This window comes from Scyliorhinus torazame, chromosome 6 (assembly GCF_047496885.1).
Source record: "Scyliorhinus torazame isolate Kashiwa2021f chromosome 6, sScyTor2.1, whole genome shotgun sequence".
Lineage (NCBI taxonomy): Eukaryota > Metazoa > Chordata > Chondrichthyes > Carcharhiniformes > Scyliorhinidae > Scyliorhinus > Scyliorhinus torazame.
In genome coordinates this window covers 184,136,248-184,158,468 of record NC_092712.1, presented here as the reverse complement: position 1 = coordinate 184,158,468, position 22,221 = coordinate 184,136,248, and the positions used below count along the sequence as shown (strand labels likewise).

General features: G+C 51.9%; 1 protein-coding gene across 6 annotated transcripts in view; it reads left to right on the top strand.

Annotated features, from left to right (window-relative positions):
* crppa (CDP-L-ribitol pyrophosphorylase A) overlaps positions 1 to 22,221 on the top strand; it is a 599,604-nt gene that overhangs the window by 181,750 nt on the left and 395,633 nt on the right. For all 6 annotated transcript variants that reach the window (XM_072509159.1, XM_072509161.1, XM_072509158.1 and 3 more), the window contains one exon: positions 7,346 to 7,443. In XM_072509159.1, the coding sequence (XP_072365260.1) occupies positions 7,346 to 7,443 (98 nt within the window). The remainder of the gene's footprint in view (positions 1 to 7,345; positions 7,444 to 22,221) is intronic.

Below are 22,221 nucleotides of genomic sequence, written 5' to 3'. Positions count from 1 at the left end.
CCCTGCAGGCCGCCCCCCCCAGCGTTCCCGCGCTGTTCTCGACGGCAGCGACCAGGTGTGGAACCCGCTGTTTTGGCCTGGCCGCTCGGCCCATCCGGGGCCTGAGAATAGCGGGGGTGCCGGAGAATCGCCATTTTGGGTGTCTCCGGTGATTCTCCGGCCTGCGGCCCGCGGAACTCGACGGGGCCGTTCCCGCCGCTTGGGAGAATCGCGGGAGGGCGTCGGACCGGCGTCCCGGGAAATTTTGGCGGCCCAGGTGATTCTCCCAACCGGCGGGGGAGTGGAGAATCTCACCCATGATTCTGGAGCAACTGTATGGTAATCAGGATTAGGGACCTTGGTTATTTATTTTTCCTTTCCCAGATCAGAGGTCAGTTGTGGCACTCTTACTGTTCCTCTGTGTGAAACCAGCTAGTTCCTAATAGACCTGGGATTAAACTAGGGACCTTCATGCAGTTGTATGGTTAAATTATACACTTGTTAGTTCATTCCCCAATTGAGCTATTAGAACCAGTATTTTTCTTTTAAGAAAGCCATGATTATACAGTAGAAATCTATCATAATTCAGAATTAGAAAGGTGCTACTACGGAGAGGAAGGCAGGCAGGGGGTTTGGGTCTTCTGAACCTGATGTATTATTACTGGGCGGTGAATGTGGAGAATCCCGGAGGACTGGAGAATAGCCAATGTTGGGCGTCATTCTCTGCCGGCGGGAGTCTCCGTTTTGCCGGCGCCCGGGGGTTTCCCGACGGCGTGGGGCTGCCCCACAATGGGAAACCCCATTGACCGGCCGGTGTTACGGAGCATCCCGCCGGCGGGTCGGGGCAGAAATGTGGCGCGGCGGGATGGATAATTTTGCCCCAGGTTCCTCTGTTTAAGAAGGGTAGCAAGGATAATCCAGGGAACTACAGGCCGGTGAGCCTTACTGCAGTGGTAGGGAAATTACTGGAGAGAATTCTTCGAGACAGGATCTACTCCCATTTGGAAGCAAATGGACGTATTAGTGAGAGGCAGCATGGTTTTGTGAAGGGGAGGTCGTGTCTCACTAACTTGATAGAGTTTTTCGAGGAGGTCACTAAGATGATTGATGCAGGTAGGGCAGTGGATGTTGTCTATATGGACTTTAGTAAGGCCTTTGACAAGGTCCCTCATGGTAGACTAGTACAAAAGGTGAAGTCACACGGGATCAGGGGTGAGCTGGCAAGGTGGATTCGGAACTGGCTAGGTCATAGAAGGCAGAGAGTAGCAATGGAAGGATGCTTTTCTAATTGGAGGGCTGTGACCAGTGGTGTTCCACAGGGATCAGTGCTGGGACCTTTGCTGTTTGTAGTATATATAAATGATTTGGAGGAAAATGTAACTGGTCTGATTAGTAAGTTTGCAGACGACACAAAGGTTGGTGGAATTGCGGATAGCGATGAGGACTGTCAGAGGATACAGCAGGATTTAGATTGTTTGGAGACTTGGGCGGAGAGATGGCAGATGGAGTTTAATCCGGACAAATGTGAGGTAATGCATTTTGGAAGGTCTAATGCAGGTAGGGAATATACAGTGAATGGTAGAACCCTCAAGAGTATTGAAAGTCAAAGAGATCTAGGAGTACAGATCCACAGGTCACTGAAAGGGGCAACACAGGTGGAGAAGGTAGTCAAGAAGGCATACGGCATGCTTGCCTTCATTGGCTGGGGCATTGAGTATAAGAATTGGCAAGTCATGTTGCAGCTGTTTAGAACCTTAGTTAGGCCACACTTGGAGTATCGTGCTCAATTCTGGTCGCCACACTACCAGAAGGATGTGGAGGCTTTAGAGAGGGTGCAGAAGAGATTTACCAGAATGTTGCCTGGTATGGAGGGCATTAGTTATGAGGAGCGGTTGAATAAACTTGGTTTGTTCTCACTGGAACGAAGGAGGTTGAGGGGCGACCTGATAGAGGTCTACAAAATTATGAGGGGCATAGACAGAGTGGATAGTCAGAGGCTTTTCCCCGGGGTAGAGGGGTCAATTACTGGGGGCATAGGTTTAAGGTGAGAGGGGCATGGTTTAGAGTAGATGTACGAGGCAAGTTTTTTACACAGAGGGTAGTGGGTGCCTGGAACTCGCTACCGGAGGAGGTGGTGGAAGCAGGGACGATAGTGACATTTAAGGGGCATCTTGACAAATACACAAATAGGATGGGAATAGAGGGATACGGACCCAGGAAGTGTAGCAGATTGTAGTTTAGTCGGGCAGCATGGTCGGCACAGGCTTGGAGGGCCGAAGGGCCTGTTCCTGTGCTGTACATTTCTTTGTTCTTTGTTCTATGTTTTTTGTGTGGAGCTGGGTCAGAGGGGTCGATTCCCAGTGGGTCAGAATGGAGGAGAGTTTATGTAGGGGGTCGGGATTGAAGGCGCTAGCAACAGCGCCGCTCCCGATGGCCCCGGGGAGATACTCAGGGAGTCCGGTAGTAATAGCTTCGTTGAGAATTTGGAGGCAGTTTCGCCTGCACTTTGGGTTGGGGGCAGGGTCAAGGGAAATGCCGATTAGGGGGAACCATAAATTTGAGCCAAGGAAGTGGGATGGAAATTTTTGGAGATGGGAGAAGAAAGGAATTAGGACACAAAAAGATTTATTTCTTGGGGGTAGTTTTGCAGGATTGAAGGAGCTGGAGCAGGGGGAAATATTTAGATACATGCAGGTTCGAGACTTTGCCAGAAAGGAGATACAGAGCTTCCCCGTAGAGCCGGCCTCCACATTGCTGGAGGAGGTGCTGATGACAGGGGGACTGGAGAAGGGTGTAGTGTTGGCAGTTTACGAGGCTATTTTGGAAGAGGCACTGCTGGATGCGATCAAGGTAAAGTGAGAGGAAGAGTTGGGAGAGGATATGGAGGAAGGATTGGTGTGAGGTACTCTGGAGGGTGAACGCCTCCTCATCGTGCGCGAGGTTGGGGCTGATACAGCTGAACGTGGTATGTAGAGTGCACCTCATAGGGGTGAGGATAAGCCTGCTCTTTGAGGGGGTAGAAGATGTGTGTGAACGATGTGGGGGCAGCCCCATGAATCACATTCATATGTTTTGGTCCTGTCCAAAGCTGGAGAATTACTGGACGGAGGTTTTTAGGGTAATCTCTAAAGTGGTGCGCGTGAAACTGGACCCGGGCCCTCAGGAGGTCATATTTGGGGTGTCGGACTAGCCGGGGGTTGGAAACGGGTGCCGAGGCAGATGTTGTAGCCTACACCTCGTTGATTGCCTGAATGCGGATCCTGTTGGGATGGAGAGCAGCCTCTCCACCCTGTGCCCCGGCATGGTGGTGGCGGGGGGAGGGCGGGGGGACCTGCTGGCATTCTTGACTCTTGAGAAGGTCAAATTTGAACTAAGGGGAAGGATGGAGGGGTTCTACAATTCATGGGGGTTATTCATTATGCACTTTCAAGAATTGGATCACATCGAACATTAAGAGGGGGGTTGGGAGGGTTGGGGGGAGGGGGACTGTATGTTTTAATGGTGACTACGGGTGATTCCTGATTCCTTTTTGTTATTTGTTTATGTGAACATGCGGGCTAATGTTTGGGGGTTTGGTGGAAGGATGGGATTGTTATTGTTAACATGGGGATTGATATTGCATTCGTTACTGATTATTGTTTATTGTTGGTGGGTGTAAATTTGGGAGAAAATGTGAAAAAGGAGAATAAAAATATTTATGAAAAAAAAAGAAATCTATCATTTAACAAAACGGCATCACCTATACCTTGTAAGAAGGAGAGAGAGAGATTACACCTTTCCCCAAGAAACAGCAGTGTAGTTGTATCTGAGAATAATAGGTATGTTCATCTGTTGTCAAGAAAAGGATGGTCTCACCTCTTATGATGAAAGAGCACCAGCTCTTCAATCTCAGTCTGCTGCTGCAATCCCTATAGCTTTAGGGAATTCACCACCTAACGTACAGTTTAAATTACATGTAGACAAACAAGACAAGATCTGGTACTTCACATGTGGCAAAAGGCCAGTAAGCTGAAACTTCCACACCTGCCTGACAATAAAGATTTAACAAAAGAAATTGTCGACCAACAAATGACTGGGTAACGGGCTAAGTACAACTTGGGGAAATGTTCCAAACCATTGGAACATTATTCAAAGTCAAGATTATTGAGATTTAAGATTTAGCAGAAATAAGTAATATAAGGAAGTTAAAACAAGATAAAATTATAGATTGTAAAGCAGAATAATGCAGATGCTGGAAATCTGAAATAAGAACAGAAAATGCTGGCAATACTTAGCAGGTCAGACAGCAACCGTGGCTGTGAATGGACTTTATTGTGCTGATTGTTGAGGGAGAACTGTTGGCCAACACGCCAGAGAAACAGAATTAATGGTTCAGCTTGATTATCTTTCATCAGAACTGGGAAAGTTAGAAATTAAATAGAATTTGAGCAAGGAGGTGGATGGGATCAGGACAGAGGAAGGCCTGTGATAGGTTAAAAGATAGGAGAGATTGGACTTCCGGTGGTGGCTATGAGGGAGTGAGTCGCACATTCGGTGGCTCTCACTCCGGATGGCTTTTTGGACCTGGTTTCCCGACTTTTTGGAACTTTTGAGCGCTAGAAAAGACAGCCACTAAGTTGCTGATTGAAGTGTGCGGAGCTGTATGGAAACAAAGAAGAGCAGAAAGCAACGAAAGCAGGAAAAGAAGGGGCAGAGACAAAGTGGTGTGGGAGCTGACCCGGGACCAAAGATGGCTGACCGGACTGCGGACCAGACGATCCAAGCAGCGCTGTACAATATGCTGCAGGTCATAAAAGGAAGTTTTGAAGACATGAAGCGGGATAACTTAGAACCGCTGCAGAAAGCGGTGGAGCAAGTGAACCAAAGGCTAGAGGCCCAGGACAAAAAGGTCAAGGAGCTGGAGCAAGCGGTGGAGGAACAGGCGGACACACAAACAATCACTGCAATAGAGATAGATGGGTTGAAGGATGTTATAACCTGCCTGCTTACCATTGGCTGGGGACTAATGACAATCCCACAATCCTGTGGGAGTATGAGCTTCCCCAATGAGGGGGGCAGAGAAACCATTAGTAAACTCCAAGTATAAATAAAGCTGGCCTGTTTGGAACCAGCAGGAAGGAGTGTGCAGCAAGGGAAGTTGCTGCTGCTGTTATATATATATAATATATATATATGTTATTGTAAATAAATGTTATTACTTTGTATCCTTAAAACTCATGCTGGATTCTTCATGGCCTCACAAAACTGGCGACGAGGGTAAAAGTGAATAGCTGTCTACACTGCTGAAGCCACCTCCCTGGATTTTTGTTGGATACAGGTTGGAAGTTGTTTTCTATTATACCATGCCTCTGTACGGACGTTTGGCTGTTTTTGATGCTGCGCTGGAAAGCTGGAACCAGTACGCACAACGAATGCGTTACTATTTCCAGGCAAACAGTATCACCGAAAACGAGCGCCAGATGGTCATATTGCTCACCGCCTGCGGCACGCATACATTTGGGGTGATTAGGAGCCTTACGTACCCAGCTGCGCCGGACACCAAAACGATTGATGAACTTGTGAATATAGTGGGGCAACATTTTAACCCAACCCCGTCCACGATAGTCCAGCGTTACCGGTTTAATACCGCTGAGAGGACCCCTGGAGAATCCCTTGCCGATTTTCTATCCAGGCTACGCAGGATTGCGGAGTACTGTGACTATGGTGAGACCTTGTCAGAAATGTTACGCGACCGTTTGGTCGAGGGAAAGTCTCGGATATTTACCGTGAACTTATGCAAGGGGAGGAGTCCCAGACAGAGGATCTGAAGCTCAAGTGGGAGGAGGAACTCGGCGAGGAGATGGAGGAGGGGGTATGGGCGGAAGCCCTGAGCAGGGTAAATTCAACTGCAACATGTGCTAGGCTCAGACTTGATGGACCAAATGATCTCCTGCTCTGTAGAAATTCTATTATATACATAACCTTAAGCTGCTAACTGTGCTCTTTTCATGGGCTGTGACATCCAGACTCGAAACGATAGCTCTGTTCTCTCTCTACTGATGCTGTCTGATCTGCTGAGATTGTCCAGCATTTTCTGTTTTTTGTTCAGATTCCAGCATTCACATTAATTTACAATTATCCTTGATATACTAGCAAATATTTATCCCTCGATCAACATCTCGAAAATAGAAAACTATCTGATCATTATCACGTTACTATTTGTGCAAACGTGTGTTTTCTACATTACAACAGCAATTGCACTTCACAAATGCTTTACTGGCAGACTTTGGGATATCTTGTGGTTGTGAAAGGCACAATATAAATGCAATTCTTTTTTTTTCTTTCAAGCCTGTTAATACTGACTAATACTGTTAAGTCATGATTTTTGTTCTGATTGGCTCAGGTAAAATTGTGGGAAACAGTATATGCAGAAAAGCTTTTTACTTATTTCAACACAGGATTGTAGTTTTACAGTTAATTGTGGGAGTGGTCTTGCTGCCAGATTTGTACAAGTCAGATTCTGTCTTAAAATGGATGACAAGTTAGCCTTCAGCTCCATGCTGTGCATGAGGGAGAAACCCACTGAGAGGTGCTTGTTCGGAGTGAAAAATATTTACCGCAACTTACTGAAACATTTAAAAGGAATCTCAGTAAATTGCACTTGTTTGATAAAGGGTCTTGCTGAAATAGTAAGGAGTTTTTACAGATGCTGATTGGCCTGTTGTCTTTTTAACATTTTCTGCATTTATTTTCACTGGAATGAAATTATGCTTATCATATGGAAAGTTGTTTACAAGTTTGACAACATTCTTTCTTGACATCTGTAAACCTATTCCTATTTTGTCCTGGAAATAATGAAAATATAACCAAGTATGGAAGCATTCCTGAACTACTAATATGAACCAATTCCAGTGTACAGTTGGGAAAAGGCTGTTTGACACATCATAATTTATTAATACATCTTATGCTCAAGCTTCTTTCTTGAGTTCCAAGTTTGAATACATGTACTGTCGGCAAAAGTCAAGTTTAATCATTTTAATAACACCAGGTTCAACCTCAGCGGGTGTAGTAAATCTTGACAGCCCTATTGGATTCGCCAATTTGCACTCAGATCAATCAAGACTCTGTATAGGGAGTGGAGCCTGGTAATTCCTGGTAATTCTTTCATACATGGCCACTAAGGTGAGGTACCGGAGGATGCCGCCTTCAAGAAATGAAGGGAGATGAAAGAAAACAAAATCACATGGGTTTGGAGTAAGCTTTGGCACCGGGAGAATGTCGAGGAGAAAATGAAGGGTAAATGTTCCTTTAAGGAAGGACCATCAAACAATCTTCGCTGAGAAAGTAGTAACAAAAATCTTACATTAATTTGTCTTTCTCCCCATAGAAAGTCTTTCGAAGAGTGTCTGTATCTTCACTGGAATGCAGAAAGAAGCAGTTCAATTGGGCTGTTTGCTACAAGAGGCCTTACAACTGATGATGGAGGTCAGTCAAGCCTAGTGTTTGTGAAACGTGTGACAAATTATATATTCATAGTGAACTGCTTGTCACACTGTAGAACACCACTAAGCCTTACAGCATGAAAGCGTTCCAATGATGCACTGAAAATATCACAGTCACACTGAGCTACTGAATCTCAATATTGACCACGAGTGGGCCAGCTGTATGTGCAGTCATGTATTGTTCCACCGTTGTGGAAATATATTATGACATAAAAGAAAGCTTCTTCTCAGTCAGACACTGCCAAATAATAATAAATGCAAGCCTCGTGTACAAATGCAACAGCAGATTACTTGATTAAGATACATTTACCTTGATTGTTCATCGTTGTAACTCTGATGATTTTGCTGTTTGTGTTGACTGGTCACTTGTTAAAAGTTATGCATTTGGTGTCACATTGCTGCAGATCTTAAGATAAAAATATTTGATGTGCTGAGGGTCCTGGGGCTTTATCCCTTATGTGACCGTATCCTAAATCCTGGGACAGAGCAATTACCATGTTAAGCATTGGTACCGATGTCTGTTGTGGTGTTACAGGTGCACCCATACAAATGCCTCACATAAAAAATCTTAAAAAGTCACCGTGTCATGACTCAGAGAGTGGGAGCACAGGTCAGTCAGGCTGAAGATGCAAAAGTGGGAAAAATGTCCTCCGTCGCTTCCCATAAAATCAAACACAAAACAATTATTCCAAACCAAATTTACAAAGAAAATCATGCCATATTGAACACAAAAGCCAACTAATCATCCTTCTGCATTCCGTCAGTTCCTGCCTTCCATGTATATTTGATGCCTCAATGCTCCTACCAGATGCTACTTCAGTGCTTGACAGCTTCGCTGGTGGAAGCCTGCTGACTTTCACTGCGGAAGGCCTTGGAAGATGCCTTCAAGGAGCTCAAGGCCTACAAGGACTGCAGACTACACCGTTTTGGAATGCGAGACTGCATTCTTGGTTGGTTGGCTGATGGCCACTAGAGGGGAAAACAAAAGAGAGGGAGAGAGAGAAAGAACAGCAGGTGGAGTCACTGCTACTTCCCAGCTTCTCAACAATCCCCGTAATCCATTGGAGAGCAGATGTGTGGATGGTTGCAAGCCAATTTGCATACTGCAATCAAGAATCATGATGGCGGCAGTTTGCACTTTCACTGCAGCATTCAGATGTTCGATAGCTGCTGTTGTTCAGCAGTGGAAGCTGAGACTTTAACCATCAGAGGAGGCACAAGTCCACAGTGTGCAAATAATGGAGTTGGCTCTCAATTCTAAGCAGGAAGGAATGCATTCCAAGCTGCTCACAAAACCCTGTGTCAAGTTGCTGCTGAACCTCTCTGTGCTCCTTGACATGAAATTTGGAATTTTCTGGCAGGCTTCCGAACTCAGCAAGCATTTCATTATATGAATCCATTAGACATCTTCTGCACAACTGCTGCATCAATGTCCTCAATGTAGCAGATCTCACATGCAACCTTACTGTCAGGTGAGTTGACATAGAGTCATAGAATCATACAGCACAGAAAAGGCCATTGTGCTGGACAAACGCAACCACCTAATCATTGTAACCCCATTTTCCAGCACTTCGCCAATAGCCTTGTATGCCCTGGGTTCCCAAATGCACATCTAAATACTTCTTAAATGTTATGAGGGTCTCTGCCTCCACCACCTTTTCTGGCAACAAATTCCAAATTCCCACCACCCTCTGGGTGAAAAGGATTTTCCTCACATCCCCTCTAAACCTCCTGCCCCTTACCTTAAATCTGTGCCCCCTGGTTATTGATCCCTCCACCAAGTGGGAAGATTTGTTCCTGCCTACTCTATCTATGCCCTTCATCATTGTACACATTTCAATCATGTCCCCCCTCAGTCTCTTCTGCTCCAAGGAAAACAATCCAAGTGTATTCAATCTTACTTCATAATTAGAACTCTCCAACCCAGGCAAAATCCTGATAAATCCCATCTGCAACCTTTCCAATGCTATAACATCCCTCCTATGGATTCCAGAACTGCACACAATAGTCTGGCTGTGGCCGAACCAACGTTTTATACTGTTCCAGCATATCCTCCCTGCTAGTAAACTCGATGGACGGGATTCTCCGTTGGCTGAGGCCAAAATCGGGAACCGCGATTGGGCGGAGAATCGGTTCTGATGCCAAAACCGTGGTGGGTGCCGATTTGCCGCCAAATCGCAACTTTCCGCCACCTCGACAGTGGCGTCAATGCGGTCCAGAACGCACGTACAGTAAACACAGTTTGGATATCATTAGTGGGCCTGACCCAGTATTCCCCGGGGTCTCCACGATTCTCCGCCTCCGATGGGTTGAGTTTCTGATGGTGCAGTTCACTTATGCTTTTAAAAATCATGTAACCGGCGCCATGGCTGCTGAGGGAAAGGGAGGAGGTACGGAAAGTGTCCAACATAGTTTGATGACAGTTGTGCCGCTGGCCGGATGTCTTCTGCCAGGGTCGGGGGGAGAGTAGTGGGGAGTGTCCAGGCTGTGGTGTCAGGGCACGGGACACCATTACCGCAGCCGACAAGGCAGCTATGCAGCTGCAGACACCGCTAACAGCGCATCGTGAACTTGGGGCTACAGATCATATGGGTGTCCCCCCCAGGCCACCCCTCCTAAGTGCCCTCTTGACCCCAGCCAACCCATCAGCTGTATGGGCGAGCTCCAGCACAACCAGTACCACCTTGTTGGCTGGGATTAGTGTGAGTGGGGATTGCAATGTGTATGTGCGGCTGCAGCTTGTGAACCTCCCGAGTGTTCACTGACCTGGTGAATCCCACATGTTTTTTTATTCGAATCGATTGGGTTCCACATGGTGCCGGTGTGCTAGTCCCTCCACAGTCGCTGAATCGATCCAGATTCGGCGCCAGTTTTGCTGTCGTCAAAGTCAGTGTCAACGCTTAGTGCCAGAAACGGAGAATCCCGCCCGATGCCTTTGCTAATAAAGGCAAGTATACCATATGCCTTCTTAACCACTGTATCCACCTGTCTTGCTACCTTAAGGGGTGGGTGTACATGCACACCAAGATGCTTGTGATCCTCGGTGCTTCCGAGGGTCCTGCCGTTTATCACGTATTACCTTACCTCGTTTGTGCTGCCCAAATGCATCACCTCAGACTTATCAGATTGAATTCCATTTGCCACTGATCAGCGCGTCTATATCCTCCTGCAATCAAAGGTTATCCGACTCACGATTTACCACCCCACCAATTTTCGTATCATCCGCAAACTTACTGATCATTCCAGCTGCATTCATATCTAAATCATTTATATAAACCACAAAGAGAAACGGCCCCAACCCTGATCCCTGTGGGATCCCACTTGACACATGCTTCCAGCCAGAAAAATACCCCTCGATCATCACCCTCTGCTTCCTGTCACTCAGCCAATTTGGGATCTAATTTGCCAAATTTCTTTGGATCCCATGGGCTCTTACCATCGCTATCAGTCTCCCATGTGGGACTTTATCAAAAGCCTTGCTGAAGTTCCCTCATTTGCATTTCCCTCATCTACACACATGGTCGCCTCTTTGGAAAATTCAATCAAGTTGGTCAGACCTGACCTCCCCTGAACAAAACCATGCTGACTGTTCTTGATTAATCCCTACCTCTTCAAATGCAGATTAATTCTGTCTGTCAGAATTGCTTCCAATAGTTTCCCCACCACTGAGGTTAGACAGACTGGCCTGTAGTTTCTTGGTTTATCCTTCATTATTATTGAATAATGGTACCACACCGGCTATCCTCCATTCCTCTGGTACCTCTCCTGTGGCCACAGAGGAATTGCCCTGTGTGGTATTATAGGTATTACGGTACCTGACAGGCTAAAGCACTATTGGTAGAAACTGTATGCTTTCTATTGGCTAGAGTGTATAATAGCTCCGCCCTGATAGGTGGGGTATAAGAACCCGTGCCGCCCCAGCAGCCCTCATTTTGTACCTGAGCTGCCGGGGGAAACATTTAGCTTATTAAAGCCTTCAGTCGGACTACAACCTCGCTTTAGTGGTCATTGATCGTGCATCAATTAAATAAGTTAGAATTTTAAGAAGAAAGGATTGGAGCTCCGAATCAAGCCGGTGTGTCTGCAACTTGGCCCACACGCGGCGAACTCAGCGGCAATCTTTAAGCACTGGCTGGCGTGCTTTAAAGGGTATCTTGAGACGGCCGAAAACGCACCCACTGGAGAGCAGAAACTGCACGTCCTGCACTCAATGGTGAGCCCGGAGATTTACACCCTCATCGAGGAAGCACAAGACTTCGATGCAGCAATAGAGCTGCTAAAAGGACACTATATTCTCCCGGTAAACCAGGTCTACGCCCGGCACCTGCTTGCAACAAGGCGACAAACCCCTGGGGAACCGCTGGAGGAATTCTATTGCGCACCCCTGGTGCTGGGAAGAAGCTGCGGCTGCCTGCAAGTTTTGGCGAGCGAACACACGGAACTCTTAGTTCGGGACGCTTTCGTGGCAGGTATGCTATTGTCACAAATTCGCCAGCGCCTGTTAGAGAAGGACACCCTGGGTTTCAGGGAGGCACGGGCCCTTGCAGGCTCCCTGGACGTGGCCTCCAGGAACGCCCGCGTCTACGATCCCGACCGCACGGCAGCCCCCTGGGCAGCGTGGAACCCCGCCGTGGCCGACCCCGAGACTTCCCCCATTCCCCCACAGGCCTGCGCTGCAAGGCGGCCTGGCAATCCCGAGGGGCCCCGCTGCTACTTTTGCGGGCAGGCCAAGCACCCCCGCCAGCGCTGCCCGGCCCGCGCATCCACCTGCAAGGGATGCGGCAAAAAGGGACATTTCGTGGGGGTATGTCAGGCCTGGGCGGTGGCCGCGGTCTCCAGCGGCGAATGCGGACCGCAACCACAAATTTCTCCATGGGCCCCGTGCGGCCAGCGGTGGCCGCCGCCCCCATATCCCAGGGCCACGTGTGGACCCCGGGCGCCGCAATTTTGTGCACCCCCGGCCAGGTGCGACCAATGGGAGACGCCATCTTGGATGAACTCACAGGACCCCAGCTCGGCCGACCACACACTGCCCAAACAGAACTCTCAACTATTGCGATTGGCCTCGGTGACCCTGGATCAGTCTCGGCCTCGAACACTCTCAACCGCTACGACGACCGTTTTCATCAACGGGCTCGAGACGTCCTGCCTAATCGACTCTGGGAGCACGGAGAGCTTCATACACCCCGACGCGGTAAGGCGCTCTTCCCTCTTCATCCACCCCGTTAATCAAAAAATCTCACTGGCCTCCGGTTCCCACTCAGTGGAGATAAAGGGGTTTTGTGTAGCAAACCTCACAGACAAGGGAAGGGAGTTCAAAAATTTCCGTCTCTTTGTCCTTCTCCACCTCTGTGCGGCTACACTCCTGGGTTTAGACTTCTAGTGTAACCTTCAAAGTCTGACCTTCCAATTCGGCGGCCCTATACCCCCTCTTACTGTCTGCGGCCTCGCGACCCTTAAGGTCGACCCGCTTTCCCTGTTTGCGAACCTCACCCCGGATTGCAAACCCATCGTCACCAGGAGCAGATACGACAGTGCCCAGGACCGGATCTTTATTAGGTCAGAAATCCAAAGGCTACTGAGGGAAGGGGTCATTGAAGCCAGTAACAGCCCTTGGAGAGCTCAAGTAGTGGTGGTAAAGACCGGGGAGAAGCATAGGATGGTCATCGACTACAGTCTGACCATCAAAAGCTTTACGCAGCTGGACGCGTACCCTCTCCCCCGCATATCCGACCTGGTAACCAGGATCGCGCATTATAAGGTCTTCTCCACGGTGGATCTCAAGTCCGTCTACCACCAGCTCCCCATCCGCACTAGTGACCGCAAATATATTGCCTTCGAGGCAGACGGGCGGCTCTATCACTCCTTAAGGGTTCCCTTTGGTATCACCAACGGGGTCTCGGTCTTCCAGCGCGAGATGGACCGAATGGTTGACCGGTACGGTTTACGGGCAACATTCCCGTATCTCGATAATGTCACCATCTGCGGCCACGACCAGCAGGACCACGACACCGACCTCTGAAAATTTCTCCAGACCGCTAAAATCCTTTACCTAACATACAATAAGGATAAATGCACGTTTAGCACCGGCCGTCTCGCCATTCTCGGCTACGTAGTGCGAAATGGAGTTATAGGCCCCGATCCTGAGCACATGTGCCCCATTATGGAGTACCCCCTCCCACACTGCTCCAAGGCCCTGAAACGCTGCCTAGAGTTTTTTAGCCACTACGCTCAGTGGGTCCCCAACTACGCGGACAAGGCCCGTCCCCTGATCCAATCCACAGCTTTTCCCCTGTCGATAGAGGCCCGCCAGGCCTTCAGCTGCATCAAAGCAGACATTGCAAAGGCCATGATGCATGCCATCGACGAGTCCCTCCCTTTCCAGGTCGAGAGCGATGCGTCCGACGTAGCTCTGGCGGCCACCCTCAACCAAGCGGCCAGACCCGTGGCCTTCTTCTCCCGCACTCTCCATGCTTCCGAAATCCGCCACTCCTCAGTCGAAACGGAGGCCCAGGCCATAGTAGAAGCTGTGCGACATTGGAGGCATTACCTGGCCGGCAGGCGATTCACTCTCCTCACTGATCATAGTCGGTTGCCTTCATGTTCGATAATGCACAGCAGGGCAAGATAAAAAACGATAAGAGCTTGTGGTGGAGAATCAAACTCTCCACCTACAACTACGAGATCTTGTATCGTCCCGGGAAGCTAAACGTGCCTCCTGATGCCCTGCCCCGCGGCACAAGTGCCACCGCACAAGTGGACCGCCTCCGAGCCCTCCATGAGAACCTCTGCCACCTGGGAATCACTTGCTTTTTCCATTTTGTCAAGACCCACCACCTGCCCTACTCCATTGAGGAGGTCAGGACGGCCACCAGGGACTGCCAAATCTGGCGTTCCCCGACGGCCGACAAGATACGGTCTCCCTCCGGGACCTGGCGCCCGCCGGAACTCCACGCACATTCCAGCCACCAGTCCCACCCTCCCCTCCACCGCAGCACCTTACAGGAGGATCGGCCCTCCCACCCGCCCTGTCTAGGCCCCCCCACCCACCGACGCCCCCCGCACGCGCCCCCGTCCCAGGTCAGCTGTTTTCCCCACCAGCGCCGTCAAGGGGTGACGAAGCTGCCATGGAGATCGAAGCCACGCTCCCGGAGTCACAGGCGCCCGAGCCTCCACCGGAGTCACCACCGAGGCTCCGACGATCACAGAGGACGACAAGGGCCCCCGATCTACTGATTGCTTCATTTTAACTGTAATCTGTAAATATAAACCATCAAATGTACATAGCTACCAGACTTGTAAATAGTTACTAAACACTGTACGGAGGTATTACGGTACCTCCATAACTAATTATACCATGTTGTTATGTTTTGTAGTTTCTCGCCACCATCCCCGCCGGATTTTTTTTTTTTAACAGGGAGTGAATGTAGTATTATAGGTATTACGGTACCTGACAGGCTAAAGCACTATTGGTGGAAACTGTATGCTTTCTATTGGCTAGAGTGTATAATAACTCCACCCTGATAGGCGGGGTATAAGAACCCGTGCTGCCCCAGCAGCCCTCATTCTGTACCTGAGCTGCTGGGGGAAACATCTAGCTTATTAAAGCCTTCAGTTGGACTACAACCTCGCTTTAGTGGTCATTGATCGTGCATCACCCTGCTATTTCCTCCCTTGCCTCACTTAGCAGCCTGGGATACATTTCATCTGGCCCTGGAAATGTGTTTATCTTTAGGCCTGCCAGATGACTCAGAACCTCTTCTCTGTCTATGCTGATCTCTTTAATTTTATTACAGTCCTTCTCCCTGATTTCTATACCCACACAGTCCCTCTCACGAATGAACACTGACACAAAGTATTAATTTAGAACCCTACCTACATTTTCCAACTCCACACACAAATTACCACTGTGGTCCTTAATGGGCCCTGCTCTTTCACTAGTTATCCTTTTACCCTTAATATACTTGTAAAATAACTGAAGATTTAATTTAGTTCACCTGCCAATATCCTTACATGTTCCTTTTTCGCTCTCCTAATTTCGTTTTTAAATTCCCTCTTGCACATTCTATATGTCCCTAGCTCTCCTGCTGTTTTGAGCCCTCGATATCTACCATAAGCCTACGTCTAACTCCTGATCCAATTCTGTATGTTACTCGATATCCAGGGTTCACAGGAGTTGTTGGTCCACCCTTTTTCTTGATTGGACCATGTTGGCACTGCACACTCCCCGTGCGGGATTCTCTAATCCCGTGGCAGAGTTTCCACGCCGTCGTAAACGCTGTCGCGGGCCGACCCCACGACTAATTCTGGCCCCTACAGGGGGCCAGCACTGCCCCAATGCAACATGGCACAGGACTACAGGGGCCGGCGCGTAGGAAAGGAGGCCCCCAGCCAGAGAGGCCGGCCCGCCGATCGGTGGGCCCCGATCGCGGGCCAGGCCACATCGAAGGCCCCCCCCCAGGGTTGGGTCCCCCACAGGCCGCCCCCCGACCCTTCCACGCCGAGGTCCTGCAGGCTGAGGGCAGGTGTGGACGGCGACGGCGGGACGGCATCTTCACGACGGCCGCTCGGCCCATCCCGGGCCGAGAATCGGCGGGCTGGCCGCGTAGAGCGGCCCGCAACCGGCACCGGGCAAACCACACTGGCGCCAATGGCGTTGGGGCGGTGTGGCGAGATTCGTGCCGGTTGCACGGATTCTCCAGCCCGGCCCCGGGCTGAGAGAATCCTGCCCCCAATTTCCTTCTTGCATGCGACCCGCTGTTCTGTCACAGATTTACCTAAAAGTGCACTCTGGCCGAATTATATCTGATCTTATCAAAATCGACCTTCGCCCAGTTTAGAACTTTAATCCCAAGCCCATTGTTGTCGTTTTCCATAACAATCTTGCAACTAATGGAGTTATGGTGCGGGATTCTCCTCTACCCGGCGGGGCGGGCTGTACCGGCGCCGAGGAGTGGCGTGAACCACTCCGGCATCGGGCCACCTGGAAGGTGCGGTATCCTACGCACCTTCAGGGGCTAGGCCGGCGCCGGCGGGGTTGGCGCCACGCCAGCCGGCACCAAAGGGCTTGGCACTGCGCCAACCGGCACCGTAGGGCCTCCTCTGGCCGACACAAGTTGGCGCATGCGCGGGAGCGCGTCATCCCAGCGCATGCGCAGGGTGGGTTCTTCTCCGCGCCGGCCATGGCAGACCGTTACACGGGCTGGCGCGGAGGGAACAGGTGCCTGCACGGCATAGGCCTGCCCGCAGATCAGTGGGCCCTGATCGCGGGCCAGCCCACCGTGCCCCCCTACCCCCGGGGGCGGGAATCGGGCCCCGCCGGTTGGCGGGACCCCCCCGTTCAATTCTCCGGCCCGGATGGGCCGAAGTCCCGCCCAGAAATTGCCTGTCCCGCCGGCGTAAATCAAACCTGGTATTTACCGGCGGGACCAGGCGGCGTGGGCAGGCTCCGGGGTCCTGGGGGGGGCGCGGGGCGATCTGACCCCGGGGGGTGCCCCCACGGTGGCCTGGCCCGCGATCGGGGCCCACCGATCCGCGGGCGGGCCTCTGCCGTGGGGGCACTCTTTCCCTTCCGCCTCCGCTACGGCCTCCACCATGGCGGAGGAGGAAGTGACTGTCCCCACTGCGCATGCGCGGGAAACTGACAGCGGCCGCTGACGCTCCCGCGCATGCGCTGGGAAACTGACAGCGGCCGCTGACGCTCCCGCGCATGCGCCGGGAAACTGTCAGCGGCCGCTGACGCTCCCGCGCATGCGCCGCGTTTCCGCGCCAGCTGGCAGGGGCAACAAACGCCATTTCCGCCAGCTTGCGGGGCGGAAATCCCTCCGGCGTCGGCCTCAATGTTGGGGCTAGGCTGCCAAAGATGGGGAGCATTCCGCACCTTTGGGCCGGCGCGATGCCCGTCTGATTGGTGCCATTTTTCGCACCTGTCGGCGGACATCGCGCCATTGGGGGAGAATTTCGCCCCCGGTGTCTCACCATGTGCGTTTCCCATCTCTATTCTAGTCTGTAAATCCTGCGCAGTGTCAGAATCTGAGCTGGTGGCTGTGAGCGTGAACTCACGGTCTGCTTTCTGTTCCTTCTGGTCAGCAAGTTGGATTTCTTGGGTCTCTGAAAACAGAAAATTAAATGGGTATTGTTATGGTGGAGGGAGGGGAGAAAGTCAGAGATGCATGCTTACTTCATCTGCAGTTTGTAAAACAGGAGAGATTGTGGGTTGAGGGGAAGATAGGTTGCCCCAAGGGGCGGCACAGTGGTTAGCACTGCTGCCTCACTGCACCAGGGACCCGGGTTCAATTCTGGCCTTGGGTCACTGGCTGTGTGGAGTTTGTACATCCTCCCCGTGTGTGTGTGGGTTTCCTCTGGGTGCTCCGGTTTCCCCCCACAGTCCAAAGATGTGCAGATTAAGTGGATTGGCCATGCTAAATTGCCCCTTAGTGTCCAAAAGGTTAGGTGAGGTTACTGGGTTATGGGGGTAAGCTGGGGGCGTGGGCCTAGTTAGAGTGTTCTTTCAGAGGGTGATGCGCAATCAATTACTCTCAAGACGAAGTGATTCATAACTGAAGGCTTTAATCTGCTAGAACTCTTCTTTCGATACAGAAAGTGAAGGCTGCTGGAACGGCACCGGTTCTTATACTCCGCCTCTCAGGGCGGAGCTATGTACATCAGCCAATGGTAGACTCCTGGGTCTTACTACCACATTCACCCCCTGTTAAAAAAGAGCCCGGCGGGGTGATGCCCAGCGTTAATAGTCGCCTTTCGCATGGTATGACCAGGTATGGAGGTACCGTGATGTCGAGGGTAATAACAAAGTGTTCATAGTGCAGCAATCAGTCGATCGGGCGGCCTGGTCATCCTTCTGGAGCGTCTGGGCTTCGGCGGTGATTCTGATGGGGGTCCCGGCGGTTGCGACTCCGGGAGCGTGATGTCGTCCTCCCAGGCAGCTTCATCACACCTAGGCGGCGCTGTTGGGGCAAAAGGTGGATAGGGGGGGAAAGCGCCTGTAGGGGGCGTTGGTGTGTGTTCGGGCCTAGGCAGGAGCGGCGGGAGTACTGACCCTCCAGTTAGGTGCTGTGGGGAGGGTGGGGGTGGGGGCAATGGTGCGGGTGCGCGTGGGATTCCGGCGGGCGCCAGGTTCTGAAGGGAGACCGTGTCTTGGCGGAGGTCAGGGAATGCTATGTAGGCGTACTGGGGGTTGGCGTGCAGCAGGTGGACCCTCTCGACCAACAGGTCCGACGTGTGCGCCCTCACATGTTTCCGAAGCAGGATGGGTCCGGGTGTCGCTAGCCAGGTTGTGAGCGAGGTCCCGAAGGAGGACTTCCTGGGGAAAACAAGGAGACGTTCGTGAGGTGTCTGATTCGTGCTTGTACAGAGCAGTGACCGGATGGAGTGGAGAGCCACCGGGAGGACTTCCTGCCAGCGGGAGACTGGGAGATTCCTGGACCGTAGGGCCAGCAGGACGGTCTTCCAGACCGTTCCGTTCTCCCTCTCTACCTGCCCGTTTCCGGGGTTGTAACTTGTCATCCTGCTCGAGGCGATGCCCTTGCTGAGCAATAATTGATGCAGTTTGTCGCTTATGAAGGAGGACCCCCTATCACTGTGAATGTATGCGGGGAAACCAAACAGTGTAAAAATACCCTGGAGGGCCTTGATGGCGGTGGTTGTGGTCATGTCTGGGCAGGGGATGGCGAATGGGAACCGGGATTACTCGTCAATCCCGTTAAGGAAGTACGTGTTGCGGTCGGTGGAGGGGAGGGGGCCGCACTCTATGAACACTTGTGCGGTGGCACAAGTGCCGCGGGACAGGGCATCAGGAGGCTCGTTCAGCTTCCCCAGACGGTACAAGATCTCGTAATTGTAGGTGGAGAGTTCTATCCTCCACCGCAACATCTTGTCGTTCTTAATCTTGCCCCGCTGTGCATTATCGATCATGAAGGCAACCGACCGTTGGTCCGTGAGGAGAGTGAATCTCCTGCCGGCCAGGTAATGCCTCCAGTGTCGCACAGCTTCCACTATGGCCTGGGCCTCCTTTTCGACCAAGGAGTGGCGAATTTCGGAAGCATGGAGAGTGCAGGAGAAGAAAGCCACGGGCCTGCCCGCTTGGTTGAGGGTGGCCGCCAGAGCTACGTCGGACGCATCGCTCTCGACCTGGAAGGGGAGGGACTCGTCGATGGCGCGCATCGTGGCCTTTGCAATGTCTGCTTTGATGCGGCTTAAGGCCTGGCGGGCCTCCGTCGACAGGGGGAAGGTTGTGCACTGGATCAGGGGTCGGGCTTTGTCTGCGTAATTGGGGACCCACTGTGCATAATAGCTGAAGAACCCGAGGCAGCGCTTCAGGGCCTTGGGGCAGTGAGGGAGGGGGAACTCCATAAGGGGGCGCATGCGCTCAGGGTCGGGGCCTATAACTCCATTTCGCACAACGTAGCCTAGAATGGCTAGACGGTCGGTGCTAAACACGCATTTATCCTTATTGTATGTCAGGTTAAGGATTTTCGCGGTCTGGAGAAATTTGCGGAGGTTGGTGTCGTGGTCCTGCTGGTCATGGCCGCAGATGGTGACGTTATCCAGATACGGGAACGTTGCGCGTAAGCCGTACCGGTCAACCATTCGGTCCATCTCTCGCTGGAAGACCCAGACCCCGTTCGTGACACTGAAGGGAACCCTTACAAAGTGATAGAGCCGTCCTTCTGCTTCGAAGGCAGTGTACTGGCGGTCACCATTACGGAGGGGTAGCTGGTGGTAGGCAGACTTGAGATCCACCGTGGAAAAAACCTTGGATTGCGCGATCCTGTTCACCAGGTCGGCTATACGGGGGAGAGGGTACGCATCCAGCTGCGTAAACCTGTTGATGGTCTGACTGTAGTCAATGACCGTCCTATGTTTCTGCCCGGTCTTTACCACCACTACTTGAGCTCTCCAGGGACTGTTGCTCGCTTCGATGACCCCTTCCCTCAGCAGCCTCTGGACCTCTGACCTGATAAAGGTCCGGTCCTGGGCACTGTACCATCTGCTCCTGGTGGCGACGGGTTTGCAATCCGGGGTGAGGTTCGCAAACAGGGCAGGCGGGTTGACCTTTAGGGTCGCGAGGCCTCAGACAGTAAGGGGGGGTATAGGGCCGCCAAATTTAAAAGTCAGGCTTTGCAGATGGCACTGGAAATCCAGCCCAAGGAGGGTGGCTGCGCAGAGGTGCGGCAGGATGTACAGGCGGAAATTGTGGAATTCCCTGCCTTGGAAAGTGAGGTTCGCTTGGCAGAACCCCTTTATCTCCACCAAGTGGGACCCGGAGGCCAGGGAGATCCTTTGATTTACGGGATGGGCGACAAGAGAACAGCGCCTTACCGTGTCAGGGTGAACAAAGCTTTCCGTGCTCCCAGAGTCAACCAGGCACGACGTCTCGTGGCCGTTGATGGAGATCGTCGTTGTAGCTTTCGCAAGCGTCCGGGGCCGACCCTGGTCCAGAGTCACCGAAGCCAGCTGAAGTAATGGAGAGTTCTGGTCGGGCAGCATGTAGTCGGCTGTGCAGGGGCCTGGGGCCCCATCCAAGATGGCGTCACCCATGGGTCGGATGAAGAAGATGGCGGCGGCGAGGGACAAAATGGCGGCGCCCACCCGTCCAGCATGGTGTCTGGGGGGCAAAATGGCCACGCCCGTGGGTCGCACGTGGCCTTAGGATAGTGGGGTGTCGGTGAGCGCTGGGCGGTCGGGGCCTGAAAGGGGGGTTGCCAATAGTCGCTAGAAACCGCGGCCATGGCGCGGGCCTGGCAGACCCCCACATAGTGGCCCTTCTTGCTGCACCCTTTGCAGGTGGCGGTGCGAGCCGGGCAGCGCGGGCGGGGATGATTCGCCTGCCCGCAGAAGAAACAGCGCTGTCCGGCGGCGTTAGTGGGCCATTTCGCCGCGCAGGCTTGCAGGTTCAGGGGGAAGATCTGAGGGGCTGCCACTACAAGGTGTCACGCAGTCCAGGGGGCTGCCGTGCGATCGGCAGCAAAGGACAGCCCGTTTTTATTGGCAACGTCCATGAACCCTGCCAGGGCCCGTGCCTCTGCAAGTCCCAGAGTGTCCATTTCTAGGAGCATTCGGCGGATATCGGGGGAGGTCATACCTGCCACGAAAGCATCCCTGATCAAAGGTTCCGTGTGCTCGTTCCCCGAAACTGGTGGGCACCCACAGTTTCGGCCCAGCACCAGCAGCGCCCGGTAGAAGTCTTCCAACGTTTCCTCGGGGCTTTGCCTCCTAGTCGCCAGCAGGTGACGAGCGTAGACCTGGTCCACAGGGCAGATATAATGTCCTTCTAACAGCTTGATCGCGGAAGCATAATTCGCCGCCTCCTCGATAAGAGGGTAGATCCCAGGGCTGACCCGTGAGCGTAGGAGATGCATCTTTTGTCCTCCCGTGGGAGTGTCGGCAGCCGTGTCGAGGTAGCCCTTAAAGCACGCCAGCCAATGTTTGAAAATAGCAGCAGAATTGCCCGCGTGGGGGCTGAGCTGAAGGCACTCCGGTTTGATACGGAGATCCATCCTTTCAACTGAAGTTGTAGCAGATTAAATTGATGCGCAATCAATTACTCTCAAGACGAAGTGATTCATAACTGAAGGCTTTAATCTGCTAGAACTCTTCTTTCGATACAGAAAGTGAAGGCTGCTGGGACGGCACCGGTTCTTATACTCCGCCTCTCAGGGTGGAGCTATGTACATCAGCCAATGGTAGACTCCTGGGTCTAACCAATGGTCATCCAGCTCTCAGGTACCGCAATACCTGGTGC